Below are 22,547 nucleotides of genomic sequence, written 5' to 3'. Positions count from 1 at the left end.
ACCCTGCCTAGGAGATTTTGCATTTCAAAAAAAGATTCTTGATGATGAAAAAAAAAATCAAACTTAATAGAATTGTGCTTGAGAGAGATTTTTGAGCAGAATTACAGAATCTCATGTTTAGCAGAGAACTCAGTAGTCACCTAGTAGCATAGTGGATAGTGTGCTGGACCTAGAGTCAGAAAGACCTGAAGAGTTCAAATCCAACCTCAGACACTTACCAGTTGTGTGACATTTGGTAAATCACAGCTTCTATTTCCCTCAGTTTCTTCATCTATAAAATGGGAATAATAATAGCATCTACCTCTCAAGATATTGAGATGAACATCAAATGAGTTATTATTTCTCAAATACTTGGCACAGTAGTATCTTACACATAAAAGGCACTATGGAAAGGTTAGCTATTATTACTATTACTGTTTACTCCAAACTATACCTGCACAAGTCCTGAATCCTCTACACCTGTGCTTGAAGATTTCTTGTGAAAGGTAACCCACTACCTCCAGAGGTAGCCCCTTCAACGTTCATGTAGCGCTACCCACTGGGTCCCAAAGCAGCACAATTCTAATCCCTTCTCAACATGGCAGCAATGCCTTATAATCCTTGAAGATAGCTCTATCTCCCCTAAATCTTCTCTTCTGCAGGCTCAACATCTCCAGTTCCTTCAGCACATATGCAAATGGCATAAACTCAAGGTACTTTATCCTTGTGAGTTATCCTTCTTATAGAGAAGAGTATCCAGCTCATTATTTTCCTGTACAGAACACAAAATACTATTGATGTGGTCCTACCAGAGTATAATAGTATTATTGCCTCCTTACTGTTGGACACTATGGAATCCAAGGTCAGATTAGCTGTCTTGGCTGCCTTATGATACTGCTGACTCATACTGAGCTGAAGGTCTACTGAGACACCCAAATCTTTTTTTTTTTTACTTATGAAGTATTGTCTGACCATGATTTCCCTATCTTATACTTGTGAGACTGATTTTTTTAAATCAAGGCTAAACTTAATAGTTAAAGGGAGATTTCACATTTATCACTACTAAATTTGAACTTCCTAGATGATTTGGTCTATTCTTCTAGCCTACCAAGATCATGGTATATCCACTGTACTAGCTATGCCTCCTTTTAGAGGCCCAGAACCCCCCACCCATCCACACACACATACACACACCCTCACAACATAACCAAAGTAGTCAGCAAGTTAACATCCACTATTGAAAGTACATAGCTGAGCATATTCAATTAAACATTTCAGTATTTTCTCTGATTCACTGAGCCTCAGTTTCCTTATTTGTAAAATAAAGGGGTTGGAGTAGATAGTCTCTTAGGCTTCTCCAAGTTTTGGTAATGTTAAATTGCCAATAATTATATCTTAACTGTTTAATAAAATTACTTTTTATTGAATAAAATCCTCTGCTGTTAATGTAGCTCATATATCTATAATTGCTTTCCTTACAACAACTTTTTGTAGTAACTAATTCAGGTAATAATAATAACAATAATAGCTAACATTTACATTGCACTTTAAGGTTTGCAAAGCACTTTATAAATATTGTCTCATTTTATCCTCACAATAACCCTGTGAGGTAGATGTTATCCCCATTTTTACAGATAAGGAAACTAAGGCAAAGAGAGGTTAAATGACTTGCCGAGGCTTACATGGGTAATAAGTATCTGAAGCCAGATTTCAAATCAGGTTTTTCTGACTCCAAAGGCAGCACCCAGCTATATTACCTGTAGTTTACAGATGAGAAAACTGAGGTGAAACGAGTGGCCCACAGTCACATACTTATCAGCAGAGGCTAGACCCAAACACAGGTATTCTGGCTTCAAAATCAGGATTCACTCCACTGTGCCACACTCCACTGTGCCACACTCTCTTTTGATGCAGGAGCCAAATGTAACATCCTAATATCCTGAAAACCAATTTTTTATACTGTGTATGGATTAACTGATGAAGAACCCTTGCCCGAAAGGAAGCTGAATCAAATACCAATAAAAGAAAAGCCGGTAGCTTCCAATCTCATAAATGTAGTGGCATTTCTGGTGGCTGATAAGTGTGCACATTCCTCATCCTGACTGGGGGGAAAAGAGGGCCTTTTTTTTCATGGTCATACACAGAGAGAGAGGGGGGGAGAGAGAGAGGGAGAGAGAGGGAGAGAGAGGGGGAGAGAGAGAGAGAGAGAGAGAGAGAGAGAGAGAGAGAGAGAGAGAGAGAGAGAGAGAGAGAGAGAGAGAGAGAGAGAGAGGGAGGGAGGGAGGGAGGAGGGAGGGAGGAGGAGGAGAGAGAGAGAGAGAGGGAGAGGGAGAGGAGAGGGGGAGGAGAGAGGGAGAGGGAGAGGGAGAGGAGAGGGAGAGGGAGAGGAGAGGGAGAGGGAGAGGGAGAGGGAGAGGAGAGAGAGAGAGAGAGAGAGAGAGAGAGAGGAGAAGGAGAGAGAGAGAGAGAGACAGAGAGAGAGAGAGAGAGAGAGAGAGAGAGAGAGAGAGGGGGGGGGAGGAGAGAGAGAGAGAGAGTGTGTAGAGTACACTGTCTCTTTTTAGAGGCAGGAGTCCCCAGGCAGAGATGGTTCCTTGTCCAAGAACAACAGCTGGCTCTCCAGCAGGCTGTTCTTGGGACTGGATTAGCAGTTTGGCTCTGGTGCTATCATGTGGTCCCCCTGTCCAGTAAGCAGTGTAGGTCAAACTGAACTTCACCTTTCTCAAGGATTTTCTCCCTCTCTTATTACACTCGCACACACACAACAACAACAGCAACAACCACAACTTAACTGTTTGAGGTAAAATTCCATGGGCTGTAATAAGAAAACCTGATTGTGGTTTATTCTAAGGAATTGTAAAATATCAAACATGCATTAAAGTTCCCTAAACTTTTCAGCTATAGTTTGGAATATGTTTCTTGTTGTTGTTGATTTTGCACTTTCAGCTAAGAGTCATTCATATCATGATAAATTTAGAGTTGGAAGAGTCCTTAGAAATCATCTAGTTGAACCTCCCTCGTTTTACAGATAAGGAAACTGAGGTCCAGAGAAGTTAAATAATTTTGTCCAAAGTCATACAAGTGGTAAGTGGAGAGTGGGGATTTGAACTCAGGTCTTATGACTCTAAGTTAAGTGCTCCTTTTATCATGCTGCCTCTATGTCATTATCCTGCCTCTGCCTCTGAATCTAGCCTAGAACCACTCCTCCATTTCCTTCACTGCTTTTTCACCTTTCTTGCTGCATTTCACCATTCTCTCCACTTCCAATCCATCCCCCACACCACTGACTTTCCTAAAGTATGCCTTTGGTTAAATCATTTCCCCTGTTCAAAAACCTTAATAGTTCTCAGTGCCTGTAGAATAAAGTTCATAATCTTTTGATTTAGCCTAATGTTCAAGGATGTCCAACTATCTTGTCCCAACCTATTTTTTCAATCTTATATAGCGTTATGTTAATATAGTAATGTATGCAACTACCAAAACTGGATTATTTCTTTTCCTATAGACCCATTCTTTTCCACTTATATGCTAACACCATTCCCTCTTTCTATAATGGCATCCCTCCTCAGTTATACACTTATCAAAATCTTACCCATCCTTTAGGCCAAGTTCAGGTACCACCTCTTCTATGAAGTGTACATATCTACCCAGCTGAAATGGAACCAACCGCCATTCCTCTCAAGTACCATAACATTTTATTCAGAGCTCATTTAGCAAGAGAGTAAGCTGAGACAGTCTTTATATAGAAACACAAAATTTTTCTCTGCCTTCATTATAAAGACATTCATGCCTAGCCATGTTCTAATTTCACTCAAGTTCACACGTTATGCTTGCTTTCTCTTACCATCTCTCAGCCTCAGTTTCCTCATGTGTAAAATGAGGGTAATAATAGTACCTAACTACCCTATGAGTTTTTGTTAAGATCAAATAAGATAACATATGTAAACTATTTCACAAATTTAAAGCACTATGTATAAATTCTACCTATCATTATTATCACTGAATGAATGAATGTAGAAAGATTAAAGCCCCATGTAGTCATATGTCCAAAAGAGAAAACAAATGAGCAAATTCATTAATTGGGGTGTTGGTCACATATCTGTTATCAACTATAATTACTAATTTACTTGAATAAAATGTTCTGTCTTTATAATAGACATTAGTGTCTCTTAGTGTCCTCAAATAATGAGTGCTTCAACTTTTCAAGGACATGTGAGTTGTTTTATGGACACAGTATACAATCAAATTCTAGACTATGTGCCTACTATATTCAAGATACTGTGTTAGATACTGGGATTACAAAGACACACACAAAAAAAGGAAATTGCCATGGCCTCAAAAACTTACATTCTACCTCTATACATTACTAGAAAGTCTTTGTGAGTGGTGACCAGCTCTCTGGTGACTAGTCTCTCCATATTTAGTTAGACCAATTCATAAATAACAGACACACCCAGTTCATTACCCAGCCATTACCAAAGACCTTTCCAGTTTGGTAGGACCTACCTGAGCTTGTGCTACCTAGGTACAGCCTTTGAGAAGCTATGGTTACCTCCAGGCCATTATGAGACTTAGGAGAAGAGATTTAATGGGCATATACCTTCATGGGTCTGTTAACATTTCACATTTGCATTTTGAGCGTTAATAGAACTTTCATATACAGATATCTATCATCAGTGTATGGGAACTTAGGTTGGCAGATGGTTGGTCCTCACAAGAGAATTAGAAATCAAACCCTAATACATGAATTTGCTTAGGGTTCTTTCCAGCTAAAGCATTTGCCATTATGCCATTTTTAACTCTAACATTTTTTCCAGATACATTATTTCATCATTTCAGCTAAATAAGGAGTTCTTGACCCTTTTTGTGTGTTTTGGATTTTCCAAGTCTGGTGATAACTATAGATTCCTTCTGAGAAGAATAATTTTAAATGCATAAAATCAAATACATAAGATTACAAAGAAAACCAATAAATTGAAATAGTCTCTCTCTCTCTCTCTCACACACACACACACACACACACACACACACACACACACACACACACATACATTTTTGTTTGAAGTTCATGGACTCCAAGAATGCTTGAGCTAAAACTTACCATAGCCTTAGGCTTAAATTTTTCTTTTCCTGACTTATGATTTCATCAGTGAGAGGACCTCCTACCGTAGAAACTCCCTCTACTGATCAATCAGTCATTCAAGTATTTATTAAGCATCTACTACACTTGGCAACTATGTGCCAAGCACTTGGGATATGAAGCTACAGTTAAATAGTCCCTGCCCTAAAGGAATTGGTATTCTATCTAGGGAAATTTGCATCTACACATATGCACAAATTAGATACAAGGTGATTGAAGGGGAAGGGTTCCAGCCCCTATAAGGATGGGTAAAAGCCTCCTGCAGAAGTTGGCACTGGAGCTGAGTCTTGAAGAAAGCTAAGGCTTCCAGGAGTTGGGGGTGAGGAAGGAGTGTGTTCCAGGCATAAAGGAGAACCAGTGCAAAGACAAGAAGATAGTAAGTGAAGTGGCGTGTATAAGGAGCAATAAAAAGGCATTTTTATAGACATTTATAGACATTACTTGTCTATAACTTATAGTCTTTGAAAGTTGTGTAGAACACTTAAAGGTTAAGTGATTTGCCTTCGGTCACAATGTCAGCCAGTATACTTCAGAAGTAGGTCATGAATCAAAGTCTTCCTTACTTCAAAAGTCACCTTCTATTTACTATGCCAAGCTGACTTAATAGTAATTACATACTTTAAAATGCAAGAAAAACAATTAAAAATATTTTTCCTCGCTAGAAACTCTGGATTTTTTTTTTCTAGAAAGATAGTGTAAAAAAATGCTGTGTACATGAAAATATCCATGAATACTTTCCCTTGAGAAAAAGTGAAGCAAAATGTCTTATTAGGCTCCAGAATCTTGTGATAAAAAGTTTGGGGGAAGGAGGAGGAAGTTGTGAATATAATGAATGTCACTTGATACTTTCAAAGGCCAGGCAAATTAAAGGAAATATTGAAAGAAATATGTTAATATTTCTTACTGCATATTACCGTATCTACACATATCTATCCACTGTTTCCATTTAGATGATTTTCAATAAGCCTACATTCACAAGAGTGTTTATTTCATTTCCTTTTATTATCTTCTAAGGGAAAAATATCTATTAGTGTACTTGAGATTCACAGAACTTCTAGATCCATTTCTGATTCCTGCCAAACTAAATTGATTAATATAGAAATCTCCCCATCAAGTTTGCTTTTCATATCTTCTTCACTCTTACCCAACTTCTATAAAAGATAGCAATTAAAGAAACAGTGGATGAATTATAAATATATTTAATGGGAGCTACTTTTTTTTGTACCTGGAAGTGATTTTATTTTATTTTATTTTATTTTGGGGGAATATCATCGATCTATTTTTTATTTTATTAATTTATTTTGATTCATCAACAATCACTTCCATATGTTTTTGAGTTGAAAATTTTTCTACCCCTTCCTCCCTCCCACCCTCCCCAAGACAGCGCACAATCTTATATAGGCTTTACATTTACATACCCATTAAACATATTTTCACATTAGTGAAGTTGTAAGTAAAAATTAAAACCAATAGGAGGAACCATCAGAAAGATGAAACAAAACTCAGCAGAAGGTAAAAATAAGGGATAGTAATTCAACTTTCATAGTTCTTTCTTTGGATGTGGACAGCATTTTCCATCCTGAGGCCTCTGGAGATGTCTTAGATCCTTGTAATGCTGAGGAGGGTTCAGTTTAACAATATTAATCATCGCATAACGTGGCTGTTACTGTGTACAAAATCCTCTTGGTTCTGCTCACTTCACTCAGCATCAGACCATATAAGTCTTTCCAGGTTTTTCTGAAGTCTGCCTGCTCATCATTTCTTATAGCACAATAATATTCCATTACATTCATATACCACAGCTTGCTCAGCCATTCCCCAATTGATGGGCATCCTCTCAATTTCCAATTCTTTGCCACCACAAAAAGAGCTGCTATGAATATTTTTGTACATGTGGGTCCTTTTCCCATTTGTATGATCTCTTTGGGATATAGCCCTAGAAGTGCTATTGCTGGGTCAAAGGGTATGCACATTTTTATAGCCCTTTGGGCATAGTTCCAAACTGTTCTAACGGGAGCTACTTTTGAACTGGGGTAGTTAAGTGGTGCAGTTGATAGAGTGCTGGGCTTGGAGTTAGGAAGACACCATTTCCTGAGTTCAAATCTGGACTCAGACACTTACTAGCTGTGTGACCCCGGGCAAGTCACTTAACCCAGTTCACTTCAGTTTCCTCATCTATGAAATGAGCTGGAGAAGGAAATGGCAAACCATTCCAGTATCTTTGCCAAGAAAACCCCAAATGGGGTCATGGAGACTAGGACATGACTGAAAAACAACTGAATTGAACTGAACTTCTGAACTCAGACATAGTTGCTTTTAGATAGGGAATCTATTTGGTACTGGGTAATTAATATTTAGTTATGGCTTGGGAAATATGCAGTATTTTTATCATAAAGCAAAACTAAATACAAAGATAAGTTGTGATCTTTAAAATTAAGTTTGTTAAGATTGTCTGCTTTTCATCCAAACTGTAACCAAAACACATGAACAATAACATGAACTTTCCATATCTTTTATGTTTCAGGCCGATGTGCTTCGTAAAGCAACTAGAGATCCCTCAATATGGCTACAGAAATAATGTCCCCACAACCACACCTCGCTCCAACTTGGCCAAGGAACTAGAGAAATATTCCAAGACGTCGTTTGAATATAACACTTACGACAATCATACTTATGGCAAGAGAGCCATAGCCCCCAAGGTGCAAACCAGGGATATATCCCCCAAAGGATATGATGGTAGGAGGTGCACACTCTTATACATGAGAGACAAGTTTGCCATTAATAATGTTGTTATTGTGTATATCAATTGCCTTCAAATAAGGCTCATGTTTGTGGTCATTCAACGCTTGCCTAAGGATTGCCACCACATTGGCACCATAACACCATGTAACTTGAACCCTCCAAAAGTTCACACAGGTATGGGTGAATTGGCCCCACTGGATGCTGAGGAAGAGCAGGGAGGGTTTTCTTCTCTGTATACCTCCAGAGTGCCACAACCTTGGAGTTTGCAAAGAGTTAAGGAATCAGGATGATTATTTTGCCTGGTTTTGGTAAGGCCTTTTAGTTCAACCTATCCAACCTATCCAAGTTCAAGTAGAATTTTTAGTTTAGTGTAATGGGGGTCTGGCACATGTGCCAACACCATCAGTTTGTTCAGATGGCTTCTTTCTACATGGCGGACAATGGGAGGGATGGCTTCTGGAAAAATCCTGATGATGTACAAAAGAAATACCTTTGTGACACTGTGAAGCATGCATGGACATTCTGAAACTTGTTGTGGTTGGCCAATCATGTAAGTAGTGGTGCCTTTTCCTACTGGCTGCACAGCCAATCTTCAGAAAGGCAGTTAGGTGAATAATATCCTTGGACTTGGAGCTAGAAAGACCTGGGCTCAAATCCCACCTCAGACATTTCCTATCTGTGTGACCTTAGGGCAAGTCAGATAGCCTCTCAGTTTTTTTCCTCCCATGTAAAATGGGGATAAATAATAATAGCATCTACCTCACAGGGTTGTTGTGCAGATAAAATGAGATAACATATGGATAGTGCTTTGCAAACCTTAAAGCACTATGTAAACAATATTATTATTGCTAATGATAACAATAATAATAAGGCGGCTCCTCCCTATGACATGGTTAGTCAATCCAAACCAGTTATAGAATGTCCATGCACCCTCCACAAGTGCCTGCAAGGCAGTTCCCTTACATGACATCATGATTCTCTTTGAAGCCATCTCCCCAGTATCTTTTACACAAAAAGACACCCTCTGAGCAAGCTGATGGGGTCTAACGCATGCGTCAGACTCCTATGGTACTAGCAACATCCCAAGATATGTAGAATCAACAGAAAACTACAGAAACCATAGTAACGAGACAGATAATATAGGGACAGTGATAAGGCACACTTTGGAGACACAGCACTCGCACCTCCTATGTTCTCAGCTTCTTTGAAAACCCAAATGTTCTATCCAATGTCTTTCCAAAAACGCAAGAATCATATGCTTGCTTTCTGGAAACTAGAAAGGAGGAGGAAAGCAGGATGTAATGTATCTGCTGTCTCACGATAGAACTGTTTCACTTGCTTCCTTCCTGTTTCCTCCTTCTGAGCTAGAGAAATAATATAATGGTAGGTGGGAATAAAAAAGAAATTACAATACAATACACTATAATACAATTAAGCAGGAAACAAAAGCCATAGGCTTCATAAGAAAATAGATATTTCTCCAATTCATATTTTGAATCCACTGACAAAAGCTTCCAAAAAATTTTACATTAGGCCAAGTCATCTTATTATTAACTTGGTAAATAGTTGTTTTAAAGGGGTAGATTAATTAAAGGTCCATTTTTTTCTAACCAGCTTCTCCTATAGATTCCTAGATGAACCATTTGTTGACAAGCTCTGATAAAATATGACTTGAGGTATAAAGGCCTTTGCTTATTTAAAAATCTTCTCCATTTACCAGAACAGAGGGGAAGAGAAAAAAAAAACTATTTTAAAGTCTGTCCACTACTTGAAAAAAATGTTTAATTAAAAGTCTCATATACTAAAGTTTCAATCAGAATGCTCAGGGAATGAGTTCTAATAAATTGAATTTAAACAAAAGTACATCTCAAATCCATTCTAGTTGGTATCAGTGACTCCAAAATGTATTAGACCACTTTCTTACTTTTCTTTGCCCATCATTCTGAACATCAATTCTCAGTTCATAAAACTATAGTTACAGACAAAGATGGTTTTAGGAGATAAGCTTGAATGTATATTAGCTCCGAGAAATACCTAAGAGCTGGTTCTCTGAATAACTTACTGATTTAGGGATATGTTGCTATGATTAGCCCTTTCCCCCAGAAGTAGAGGACCTAAATAACACTTCACGTGGCTGAGAGTTGTGGTTAATTGAGTTCCACTGGTTTTTAACTTTGAGTAACCTTTCTATTAAGTGTTCATTTTACCTTAGGTGATTTTTTTTCCATTTTAAGACTAATTACTTGTACCCATGGCTAGACTGTACCTTCATAATGGGACAAGGATGCTCTGGTTTAATTTGCCGTCAATGAAAAAATGAAGATAAAAGTGAATTTTTCACCACAGATGTTACTATGCTGAAATCATTATTATCACACTCAATTCAGAGCCTCATGCCATGGCAGAGTATCCACTGTCAGAAAGCAATGCAAAACATGGACCTCAGTCAGTCAACAAGTCTTTATTGGTCACTTAAAAAGTTAGTACCACTGTCCTTGACAAGTACTTGGGGTGGACATATTAAAGAATAAATAACCTTCCCATCACTCATCATGAATAATGTAAATCAATCCTATGTTTTTGAAGGGAGTAAGAAAGCACTGGAGAGAGTCCTTGTTAAGAATTAAATTGCTTGACCCAGGATAGTCGGTTGGATTTAAGATTAACTACTACTGGATATTGTTTTTAAAATGTAATCAGTTTCTAAGGAGTTGTTTCTCTGAAAATGTCCTTTCCCTTAGTCCTTAATTTAATGAGGTAATAAATGAGAGACATCTTGAACATCATAGGAATTTCATAAGTATTTGTTGAATTGAATTGAGTAAATAATATCATAGGATTTAGAACTTGAAGGAGCCTTAGTGATCACCTATTTCAACCCTCTCATTTTGCAAATGAGAAGCTCAAAGCCTAGAGGTGGAATGATATGCTCTAGGTCACAAAGATAGTAAATAGCAGGGCCAGGATTTGAACTTAGGCCTTCTATATTCAAATCCAATTATTTTTCCACTATATTCAATGTAATGGATTTTGTATCTTTTTAAGAAGAATGGCAAAATAGAGCATTTAAAAGGAATTATAGGAATTAAGCAACTAAAAACAGTGGTGTTAAGAGCAAATATTCTCATAAAAAGTACTATCATGCCCTTTACAATGCTAGTTCAGGTGGTGGCACGAAGACCTATACTTGTAATATTACAGGCCAACTAGGTTACATCAGGTTTGTAATATAAATTAATATATTTGGAAAGGACATGATTTAATATTTGGTGTATCCAAATCTATATAATTGTAAGAAATGTTATAAGGTTCTGCTGTCCCAAAGCTATATGACATATCACTCCATCCCTCACCCTTAATTTTCACTCTGTCTTTATCCCCTGGCTCCTTCCTTACTATTACCAACATGCCTAGATCTTCCCCATCCTTAAAAACCTTCATTTGATCACATCATTTCCTCAAGTTACTGTTCTGTTTCTCCTCCCTTTCACAGCCAAACTGGGGGAGGGAGCTACCTATATATTCCTTGCCTCTATTTTCTCACCTTGCCTTCATTTCTCAACCTTGCAGCAATCTATCTTCTAACCTCATCATTAAACCACAAGTGCTCTCTACAAGATTATTAACAAACTACTGACTGTCAGATCTGATGGGTTTTTTTCAGTCTTTTTCCTTCTTTACCTTCTGTTCCATTTGACACTTTTGACTAACCCTCTTTCTAGAAACCCTTCTTTCCTTGTGTTTTCATGACATTGCTCACTCCTGATTTTCTACTACCTGTAAAAAACTTCTCCATTTCATTGTCCAGTGAAGGATCATCAAACTTGCCCATCACTTACATACAGCAGTACTTGTCTTCTCTATGCACACACTCTTAGTAATCTCCTTAAGTTTACTTCTAGGTAGAAACCACCAACATCTATATATCAGCCCCAGTTTCTCTCCTGACTTCTAGGCTCATATCACCAATTTCTTATTAGACATCTCCAACTAGAAATGACATGTCCAAAAGGAATGTATTATTTCTTCCTTCCCCCAAAAAACAAACTGTCCTACTTCTTCTTAACCTCTATTTCTGTTGAGGGCACACCACTAATCCTTCTAGTTATACAGGTTGCTTAAGTCTTTTTTTTTTTTTAAGCATTTGGGGTTAAGTGACTTGCCCAGGGTCCCACAACTAATAAGTGTCAAGTGTTTGGTCTGAGATCGGATTTGAACTCAGGTCTTCTTGACTTTAGGGCTGGTGCTCTTTCCACTATGCCACCTAGCTGCCCCTTCAAGTCTTTTAACCTTCACTTCTGTTTTCTCTCTGGCTGTCTATGACTTCTCTTTCACCCATTCAGCTTGAGTTCTTTCATGTTTACAGAACCAAAAAGATCACAAAGTTAGAATGAACCTCAGAGGTCATTTGGTCCAGTTCCAGTTATACAAGAATTTCCTCCAAAAAAATCACCAACAAGTGACCATCCAGCTTCCACTTAAAGCCACTGGTGAAGGGATCCCTCTCCCAGTTAATTCCTATTTGGGATAATTATCATGGCTAAGGTTTTCTTTATGTGCAAGCCAAAATCTGCCTCTCTGTAATTTCTCTCCACTGACCCTAGTTCTCTCCCTCTAGAACTAAGCAGAATAAATTGACTCCCTCTTCCACATAAACAAGCTTTAAATTCTTGAAAAGAAATGTCAAGCTCCACCCTTTAAATATTCTCTTATCTAGAGTAAACATCTTCAATTTCTTCCATCTGACCTGATGTCAAGACCCTTCACTGTATTGGTAGGCCTTCTGGCTAGTAAATACCCTTCCTTAAATATCTTTACACAAAATGAGCACAATACCTGAGACATTATCTGACTAGTGGGACTGTCACTGACCTGGTCCTGGGTTCTAGAACTCTCTTACTACAGCCTAAAATCACTTATATTTTTTCAGTTTTTATTTTGTTTTGTTTTAAACTCCAATAGCCTCAATACACCTTAAAATCACATAAGGCAGGGGCAGCTAGGGGGCGTAATAGATAGAACTCTGGCCTTGGAGTCAGGAGGACCTGAGTTCAAATCCAGTCTCAGACACTTGACACTAACTAGCTGTGTGACGTTGGGCAAGTCACTTAACTCCAATTGCCTCAACAAAAAAAAATAGAAATCACATAAGGCTTGTTTTATTTTGAAATCTGGCATGCCACACTGTTGACTTATTTTGAGCTTGCAGTAATCCCCCACAGTCCCACTAAAATCCTTAGATATTTTTTACTTTAACTGTTTCCTAGATGTAGGTACTTGTGAAGTTGATTTTTTTAACCTATGTGTAGAATTCTACGTTTATTTCTATTTTGTTATTGTTGTTCAGTCATTTTCAGTTATATCTGACTCTTCATGACCCCATTTGGGTTTTTCTTGGCAAAGATACTGGAGTGGTTTGCCATTTCCTTCTCCAGCTTATTTCACAGATGAGGAAACTGAGGCAAACAGGGTTAAGTGATTTGCCCAAGATCACACAGCTAGTAAGTGTCTAAGGCCAGATTTGAACTCAGGCCTGGCACTCGTATCTACTGTGCCACTTAGCTGCCCTATTAAATTCATCTTTTTTAATTCTGCCCATTGTACTAGTCTCTGAAGAATTTTGCTTAATCCTGACTCATCCCAAGTGTTAACCATCTCAGCTTTGTTCCATTTACAAAACACACATAGCTCTATGCCTTTGTATGAATCACTGATAAAAATATTGAAAAGCATAGGACTAAATATAGATCTTTAGGGGTATTATCCATGTTTATGTTGACCTATTAATGGCTATTCCCTGGTCCAGTCATTCAACCAAGTCTGAATCTACTTAACTATACTAATATATAACCCACATTTCTCCATCTTGTCCAAAAGAATAGCACAAAAGAAATATGTTGTATGCTTTGCTGAAATGTATAAATTGCATGTACAGTATTTCTTTGATCTACCAGTTTAGTGATCCTACAAAAGAAAATAGTTAAGTCTGTCATGATATGTATTTGATGAAAGTATGATGATCTTTAGTGGTCATTGCTTCCCTTTCTAAATGTTGTTAAACCATCCCTTTAATAGTATCTTCTAGAGGAAGCTAGATGGCACAGTGGGCAAAGCTGTGGCCTTGGAGTCAGGAGGACCTGAGTTCAAATCTGGCCTCAGACACTTGACACTTACTAGCTGTGTGGCCCTGGGCAAGTCACTTAACCCAGACTGCCTCACCAAAAAAAAAAAAATAGCACCTTCTAGAAATTTCCAGGAAACAAATTGAACTCATTGTCCCAGAGCTTATAGACTCAATTCTCTTCCTGAGATAGGGTATCACTTGTTTGCTTCTCTCCAGACGTACAATTCTTCCTCAATTCTCCATGAGTTTTCAAAGATTGCTGGCAATGGCTCAGTAATCTCATCCACTAATTCTTTCAATACCCTGGGATAGAGTTTGTCTGGAACTAGCAACTCATAAGACTCAGGCACATCTTTACCAAATTATATCATTGTCCCTCTATCTGTCTATATCCCCTAGATATGAGCCTTCTTGCTAAACCTACTTACTTTGCCTACTATACTCTGGATATTGACAATAATAATGATAGCTGTCACATGTATAACATGTTAAGATTTCCAGAGTTTTTAATACATTATCTCATTGATAGTGTATGAAAATAAATGTCATTCCATCTCATCTCCTATGAGACCTCACCTCTCATTCCCTAATATTATTATAGTAGCTCCCTATCCGCAGACCTTATCCCTTTGTCCTTAAAACATAAAATTATAAGATCATATAAACCCAGAAGTGACCTTAGAGATTTTATAGCCCACCCCTCTAATTTTACAAATAAGGAAACTGAAACCCAGAAAGGTCTCACAGGTAGCAAATTATAAAACCAAGATTCAAACTCAGGTCCTTTGATTCCAAATCCAAGGTTCTTTTGCTCTGATATTCCCTTGTTACCATTCATTGTTCTGCCAAATTCCTAAAACAGGAGGGCTACCCACTCTCTCTCTTTCCCTTCTCATTCATTTCTTAAACTCCTTCAATCTAGCTTTTTCCCCAATATCATAATAAAATTATTCTCTTGAAAGTACCTAGCAGCCTCTGCCTTATCAAACCCAAATCGCCTTTTCTCAATCATAAGATCATATAACCACAAGATTATTGATCTAGAGCTGGAAGAGACTTAGAGGTCACCTTGTCCAATCCCCTAATTTTACAGAATAGAAAACTGAGGCCCAGAGAGGTTAAGATAGCATAGTTCATGCAGGTTGTATCAGATCCAGGATTCAAACTCAACTCTCATCACTGCAGGTTTGGCACTACATATTTAAATGTTTTCTACTGCACCGGGATGCCTTGATCTCTCCCTACTCCTTCTTAAAAGATTAAGCTTTCTCCACTTCCATCGTACTCTACTTCCTAGATTCTGTTCTTACTTCTTTATTTCTCCTTCTTTATACCCTTTGCTTCTTTTCTGTCTTCTTCTTATCCTTTGACTCTGTATATGCCAAGACCATATCCTCAACTTTCTGGTCATCTCTACATCTATGTACATCTATGGAGTATTTAAAATACTCCATAAGTTCATCTACCCTCACCTTAGTTCTACTTTCATATTTTATCTCCTTCTTGGCTATCACACCTGCACCTCAAATTCACCTTTTTCAAAACCATATTCATCAACATCTATTCCTATACTGACTTTCTAAATTTTCCACTTATGTTCATATTATTCTCAGTTTCCTGGCCTTCCTAGCTCAAAAGCCTGAAGGCACTACATGAAGGAGGCTTTGGAGTCAGAGTACCTAGGCTAATCATTTAACCTCTCTGGACCTCAGTTTCCCCATCTGTAAGATAAAAAGTTTGATTCATTGACTTTTTAAACTATAGATCTAGATTCTGGAACTTTGTTGTGAAAGAACAATGGACTTGGAGTCACAAAATTTGAAGTCAAATCCTGGCTCTGTCACTTCTTTACCTCCTTGACCTTAGACAAGTCACTTAACCACACAAGGTATCAATTTCCCCGTCTATAAAATCTATAAAATGAAGGAGCTAAACTATATGATTTCTAAAATTATTTGAAGCTCTATAATTATATGATTCTGTGATCTTTGACCTCTTCCTTTTCTTCATCTTTCACATCTATGAGTCTGCATAACTCTGAAATTCTTCTCTTTTTCTGTTCCCAACATCATCACCTTAGTTAAAATACTGCTCTGCTCAGTCCTAGATTCCTACAGTTCCCTTATAGCTAGTCTTTCTGCTATAACACTGCTTTCATATGGTCAGTCTCCTTGTTATACTTCCTAACCCATTTATATATGTCAACATGTACCATTTAAGCCTGCCTTCCTTACTAATTTACCCATTCTCTTTCCCCTACCTAGAATCTTCTCTTCCCCTTTCTCTCTACTCTTGTATCTATTCTTCAAATTCCAGCCCAAATGCTACCTCCCCTGTGGAGTTTCTCTGAAAGCTCTAACCCATGTTCACCTTTCCCTTCTCTTAACTTATCATGCAATAATAATCTGTACCACACAATTAGTGTCCTAATAATTACTATCTTATTCCTTTGCCCATAATGTAAAATTAAGTAATTTAGAAGTTTTCTCGGTTAATTGCTTCATATGTTTATATCTACTTTCCCATACTAGATAGATTGTAAGCTCCTTGAGGGTAGGGTTTCAGTCTTCTATTGCATCACAATGCTGAACACATCAGAGGTACTCTAGAAATACTTTGTGATTAGTTCTCGGAAGTAGGTCATACAAATGGATGCATCTATATCCCATAGGTAATTTGTGGGGAAAACCCCTTTCACAAAAGCCTTGTCTTTTCCATGGAAGAATTTCACTTCCAAATTTCAGTCTTCTTGGAGAGCTTGCTGCAATAATAGGATCCTATTTCAAATGACCAGATCCAGTAGAGCCAATTAGCATGTGTGAAAAACCTGAGATAATCTACATGGATCCTTTGATCATAGTTTGTAGCTAAAAGGGGTCCTAGAGGTCATCTAGTCCAATCTTCTCTGAGGAAACTGAGTGTTTAACACTTACTAGTTGTGTGACTGAGCAGAATTTGAACCCAAGTCTTCCTCTCTCTAAGATTGGCACTTTAATAATTACACCTATAGGGGCAGCTAGATGGCGCAGTGGATGGAGCACCGGCCCTGGAGTCAGAAGGACCTGAGTTCAAATGTGGCCTCAGAAACATGATACTCACTAGCTGTGTGACCCTGGGAAAGTCACTTAACCCCAGTTGCCTGGCCAAAAATAAATAAAAACGAACAAACAAATAATTACACCCATTGACCATGGGGCCTTCTTCCAAAGCTGTGAACTCACATGGACTACAAGTCATCGCAGGGTAGCCTGGAGAGTTAAATTTTTCTCTCACTTTAGCTTGTTGACCTTAACCTGGAAGAAAACTCTGAGGAAATCACTAAAACAAAGCTTAGGCATGTTTATATCTGAGGTTTCCCCAAAATGTGGGTAAAGGGTCTTTTCCATGTTCAAAAGAAACAGCAATCCAGCAGCTAGGTGGCAGAGCAGAATAGAGTGTTGTAATTGGATTCAGGAAGACCTCAGTTCAAATGCAGCCTCAGACACCAGCTGACTGACTCTGGGTTGTCACTTAACTGCTGTCTGTCTCAATTTCTTCATCTGTAAAGTGTACATAATAATAGCAGCTACCTCCCAGAATTGTTTTGATGATAAAATGAAATATTGTTTTGCTAAACTTGCAATGCTTTATTATTATTTGTTGTTGTTGTTATTATTTCCTCTACTATGGAAAATTTATAAGCTATAAAAGAACTCAAAGGTGTGCATGAAGAAATACAGAAACAAAACATCTCAAATAGCCTATTATACTCCTTACATACTCCAGGAAGGTAAAGACAACTTCATGGGACTATTGAACAGATATTTTGCATTCACATTCACCTCAGACTTACTTTGGAGACACTCTGGATCTAAAACAAATTAGAGAAGCCTGCCTAACAGAATTTTAATACATTCTAGCTCTTTATTCTCTTACTTTGGGGTCTGATTTTCATACAGATTTGTACTTGTAAGAACACAGTAATGTATTTGCTGCAGGAACCTAGTGTATAGTAATCAGCAGAAGGAAGGACATCTTTAGCATCCTAGGACCATGAATTTAGAACTGGAAGGAACATTAAAGGAGATTGGAGGAGTCATTAACAAATTCCAGCAAAGCTCTTGCAAACTTTAGAAACTAGTGAAAATATTTCAGGTTCATTGGGGCAGCTAGATGGTGCAGTGGATAGAGCACCCGCCCTGGAGTCAGGAGGACCTAAGTTCAAATGTGGCCTCAGACACATGATACTCACTAGCTGTGTGACCCTGGGCAAGTCACTTAACCCCAGTTGCCTCACCAAAAAAAAAAAAAATTCAGGTTCAACAATTACTTTTTAACCTTTGTACCAGCTAGCCATGACTAGCTATGTCATTGGTTTCAAGAAGCACTGGATTCAAGCCCTGCTGCTGATGCATTCCAACAGCATGACCATGAGCAAGACACTTAAACCCTCAGCACCTCAGGCAACTCTCTAAGAATTTACCTCACATATACGTTACTGATCTTCAGTGGTTGGAGGGAGTTTCCATATCATTAAAAACACATGTCTAGACCAAAACTAAAAACGTAGCTAGCATACCTTACTACTCAAACATTTCCCTCCATTGGGTTATTGTTCCTTCTTGCCTCTTGGTTGAAGAATGAGTATATTTGAGAGCAGAATGTTCTCCAAATTTCTGCACTGCTGTGGCTATCAAAAGCAGTAGGAGACTTTTAAAGGCTTGGTAAGAAGAAGTCAAGCCAAACATGGTGGCATAGGCCTATAATCCCAGTTACTAGCAATTCTCTTGGTTTTTTGACTTCTCAGCTGCAGTGGGCGATGTTGATCTGATGGCTACACTAAATTTGGCATTAATATGGTGAGCCCCAATGGGGAGAAAAGGGAACCAGGGTGCTTAAAAAAGGGCAAACTGGCCCAGGTCAGAAATGGAGCAAGTCAGATTTCCTCCCAATTGCCTGCCATCTAGTAGTGGGATCAGCCCATGAATACCCCGTGCACTTCTAGTGAGAGGAAACAAGGGAAGGAAGGAGGGAATGACATGAAAGAAGGACAGGAAGGAAGGAAGGAAGGAAGGAAGGAAGGAAGGAAGGAAGGAAGGAAGGAAGGAAGGAAGGAAGGAAGGAAGGGCAGGTCATTATATTTTAAAACTTGAGTCAAAAGGAACCTTGGAGGTGTAGGTCAAGCTCTTCATTGGATAGATGAAGAAACAGGTACAGAGTAGAAGTGAATTGGATTTTTCCCTAGCTGCTAGAACTGTATTGTATACATAGGAGGAATGGATAGATGTGTATTGTTGGTGTACAGCATCAGTGAGTCTGTTTGCTGAAAGGAAATGGTGGCATGTTTTTAGTCACTATTGAAACCTCTCGAACTGCTCTTATTTAGTTTTCTCAGAACTTCAAAGGCTAAGAATAGAGAGTGGGGGAATTAGGTCGGCACTAGCAGACGCTGACAGAAACAACTTTCTCAATAATCCTGACTTTCTCATCAGTCCCATCTTGTTTTAACAATAAATAATATACCAGATTTGGGGTTGGTCAGGAAATCATGCGAATAAATATAGCAAATGCTAAGTGACTAGTACTATTGCTAATGCTGTTTTAAGTGGCTTACAAATAGAAGAGGAATAAAAGGTCTTTAATTTGCTAATATATTTAAAAGCAATGTCCCCTTATTTTAAAGATTAGATAAATGAAAAATCATCTATTATACCCTTACTATGTGCCTAACACTATGCATAAAACCAAAAATGATCATTTCAATTTTGTTTACATGGTACATATTTTGTCTGTATAACTACTGTCACATTTGATTGATTTGGGGATTTGAAATTCTTTCTGCTTCAGTAAGTTATTGGCAATCTAATTACGTGTTCACAATGGGCAGGACAGCATGAATCCTATGGCCTAACTCCAGGTAATAGGCAGTGCCATTGATAATCGTAGTGTTCTTAGGAAAATTTCAGACCTACACTTATTTTGGTTTGATGTATTTTTTAATGATTATTCTAAGTTTCTGATAATTATTTTTTCAAAGTAGTAACCCAAATAAGATGATAAAAGCACCTTACAAGTATTCAAGATTACTCCCACATTCTCACTAAAGGACAGCTGGGAGGTAATGGAAAGATCACAGGGTGAGATGTCAGAAGTCCTCTTTTTTCTTTCCGGCTCTGCTACATGAGTCTTACGACCTTCAGCAAATCCCTTGACCTCTCTGAGCCTCAGTTTCTTCATCTGTATAAAAGAAAGAATAACTTCTGCTCTGCCTACCTCAGAATTTTAAGCCTCCGATGAGATAATAGATGGAAAAGTACTCTAAAATCTATTGCTATGCAAAATATTATAATTATAAATGAAGGGCTTACTTTCATTCAGAAATAACAGTCTTTGTATGTGTAAAATATATAATAACACCTAAATCATGTGATTTGATTGTTTAGAAGATCTCCTAATACAAATTTGGCCCTCACATAAAACAAGTATGTATAGGTTTTGTTTTGTCGAAAAAAACCTATTTGTTAAGTAACTCTTGTTTGCAGAACAACACTATATTAGATGTTGGAGGAAGAAACAAAAATATAAAATAGCTCTTGTTCACATGGAACTTATAGTCTGTCTAGAAGAGGGAGAATGTCAAATCAGATGATTATCATGCACAATATTACATGCTGCATCCATTAGACAGTTATATAACTAGGGAGAGATTTGTGTACTCTTTGCACTTATTTTTGAAGCAAAATGAATGTAATCCTTTTTATTGTATCTTTTTTTAAAAAAAGGGGCAAATTGTTATTTACTTGACATAGATTTTTTTTTCTTTGAGGTCAATTGCCCCAATAGAAAACAAGTTCTACCCTCACTTAAGTAAATTAATATTCTGCAATTCTGTTCCCATGATTAAACTGCTTAGCAAAATAGTTTTTCATTAATGTGCTAAAGTCAACTTGAGCCCCCATCTAGACTAACCTAACCTGCAAATGAACTGAGTCTGTATTCATAAGGCATAACTCTACTTTAAAAAAACAAACCACGAAGCCACGTTAAGTGGCCACAGCCTTGATGACTCATCTGTTACATAAAGCACAAATGCTGTTTCTTTACCAGTGGCAATGGTGGCTCATTGCTTCTGTATTCTTCGAGATAGTACCTACAGTGGCACCAGTCTAGGATGAGAGTAGGTAGTTAATTCCCAATCTCTCAATATTCTTAGTTGTCCTATATTTCCCAATTGAAATGGAGTTTCATAAGGTGGTGGCCCCCAATCATAAACCCCACCCCATGGTCCCATACTAGCCTAGGACCATATACTCCCTGGTTATCATGACTATGTGGCTTTATCTTGTGAATATCTGAACCAGATATGTGAGGCCTTACCTATTACAGCACTTGAATAGCTTTGAGGGGAAAAATAGAAAAAGCACTGGACTTGATGTCAAAAAGATCTAGTTCAGATCCCAAATATAACATTTACTGGTTGGGTGACCCCAAGCAAGTGACTTAACCTCTCAGAGCTTTGACATCTAGAAAACGGAAATCTATTCCTGTAGTATCTGCCTCATAGGGAGGAGTTTATTGCTCTAATTTAGTCATCCATAGTATAATGACATTATATACATGTATATATATACATAGGTAGATGCACATATACTACTTCAAGATACATATAAACATATATGTGTATATATGTGTGTGTGTATAGCCTGAAGTAGAAAATGTGTAAGGATACTAAAGTCCAGACTCAAAGTCACATAGGCAGCAGAAACAAAACCAGAATTAGACCCAGACTCACAGAATCTCTGAACTTCTGGGGACCTCAGACACCTTTCCTCTAATTTCAAATCCTTCTATCCCCTCACTTTACTATACTAGTATTCTCTTTCTAACTAAACCTAGGCCAGTGTTCTCGCTTATCATTTTCTTTCCAAAAACCTTTGATTTTGAATTATTCAGCATGTGTAATGAGTAGAATGTCAATCTGGAAATTAGACTGGGAAGTCTTGGTTCAAGTCCTACTTTTGACATATAGTGGCTGTATGACATGGGCAAGTCAAACTTCCTAGTTACCTCCTCAGGCAACTCTCTAAGGATCTGAGTTTCTATACAGAGAGTACAAAACCAAACCAAATAAATAAATATGAGACTTTGGGGACATATATACATACATATATATGTAAAGAGGCAATATAGCATAGCAAAGAGATAGCCACCCTCAGAAGCAGCATAACCTTGGTTACATTCTACCTCCAACACACTGCCTTGTGATCTTGGGAAATCATTTAACTTCCCAGTCCCCTAAGTAACTCACATTATGGCTGTTAAGTTGCTTTAGAAAGTGCTGATCTACATTAGTAGACCAAGTTCTTCAACTGGAGTTCCCTCTGATATAATCATATTACTGGTGCCTGGCACATAGTAGGCACTTAATAAATATTTATTGGTTTATTGATTAATAATATATGGAAGGGCATATCTAGTCATTGTTGTTTAGTCATTTCAGTCACGTCTGACTCTTTGTGACCCTGTTTAGGATTTTCTCAGCAAAGACACTAGAGTGTTTTGCCCTTTGCCTCTCCAGTTCAT

At 37.9% G+C, this 22,547-nt stretch overlaps 1 protein-coding gene across 3 annotated transcripts in view; it reads left to right on the top strand.

Moving 5' to 3' along the window:
- The window catches only part of MYT1L (myelin transcription factor 1 like), a 685,202-nt gene that overhangs the window by 513,824 nt on the left and 148,831 nt on the right, over window positions 1-22,547 (top strand). For all 3 annotated transcript variants that reach the window (XM_020965838.2, XM_078149744.1, XM_078149745.1), the window contains exon 13: window positions 7,644-7,855. In XM_020965838.2, coding sequence (XP_020821497.2) covers window positions 7,644-7,855 — 212 coding nt within the window. The remainder of the gene's footprint in view (window positions 1-7,643; window positions 7,856-22,547) is intronic.

The sequence above is a fragment of the Phascolarctos cinereus genome, unplaced genomic scaffold (genome assembly GCF_003287225.1).
Source record: "Phascolarctos cinereus isolate Bilbo 61053 unplaced genomic scaffold, phaCin_HiC Scaffold_2;HRSCAF=192, whole genome shotgun sequence".
In the NCBI taxonomy this organism is placed as follows: Eukaryota; Metazoa; Chordata; class Mammalia; order Diprotodontia; family Phascolarctidae; genus Phascolarctos; species Phascolarctos cinereus.
The sequence above is the reverse complement of the archived record's forward strand: the minus strand, read 5'-3'. Positions and strand labels throughout refer to the sequence as shown.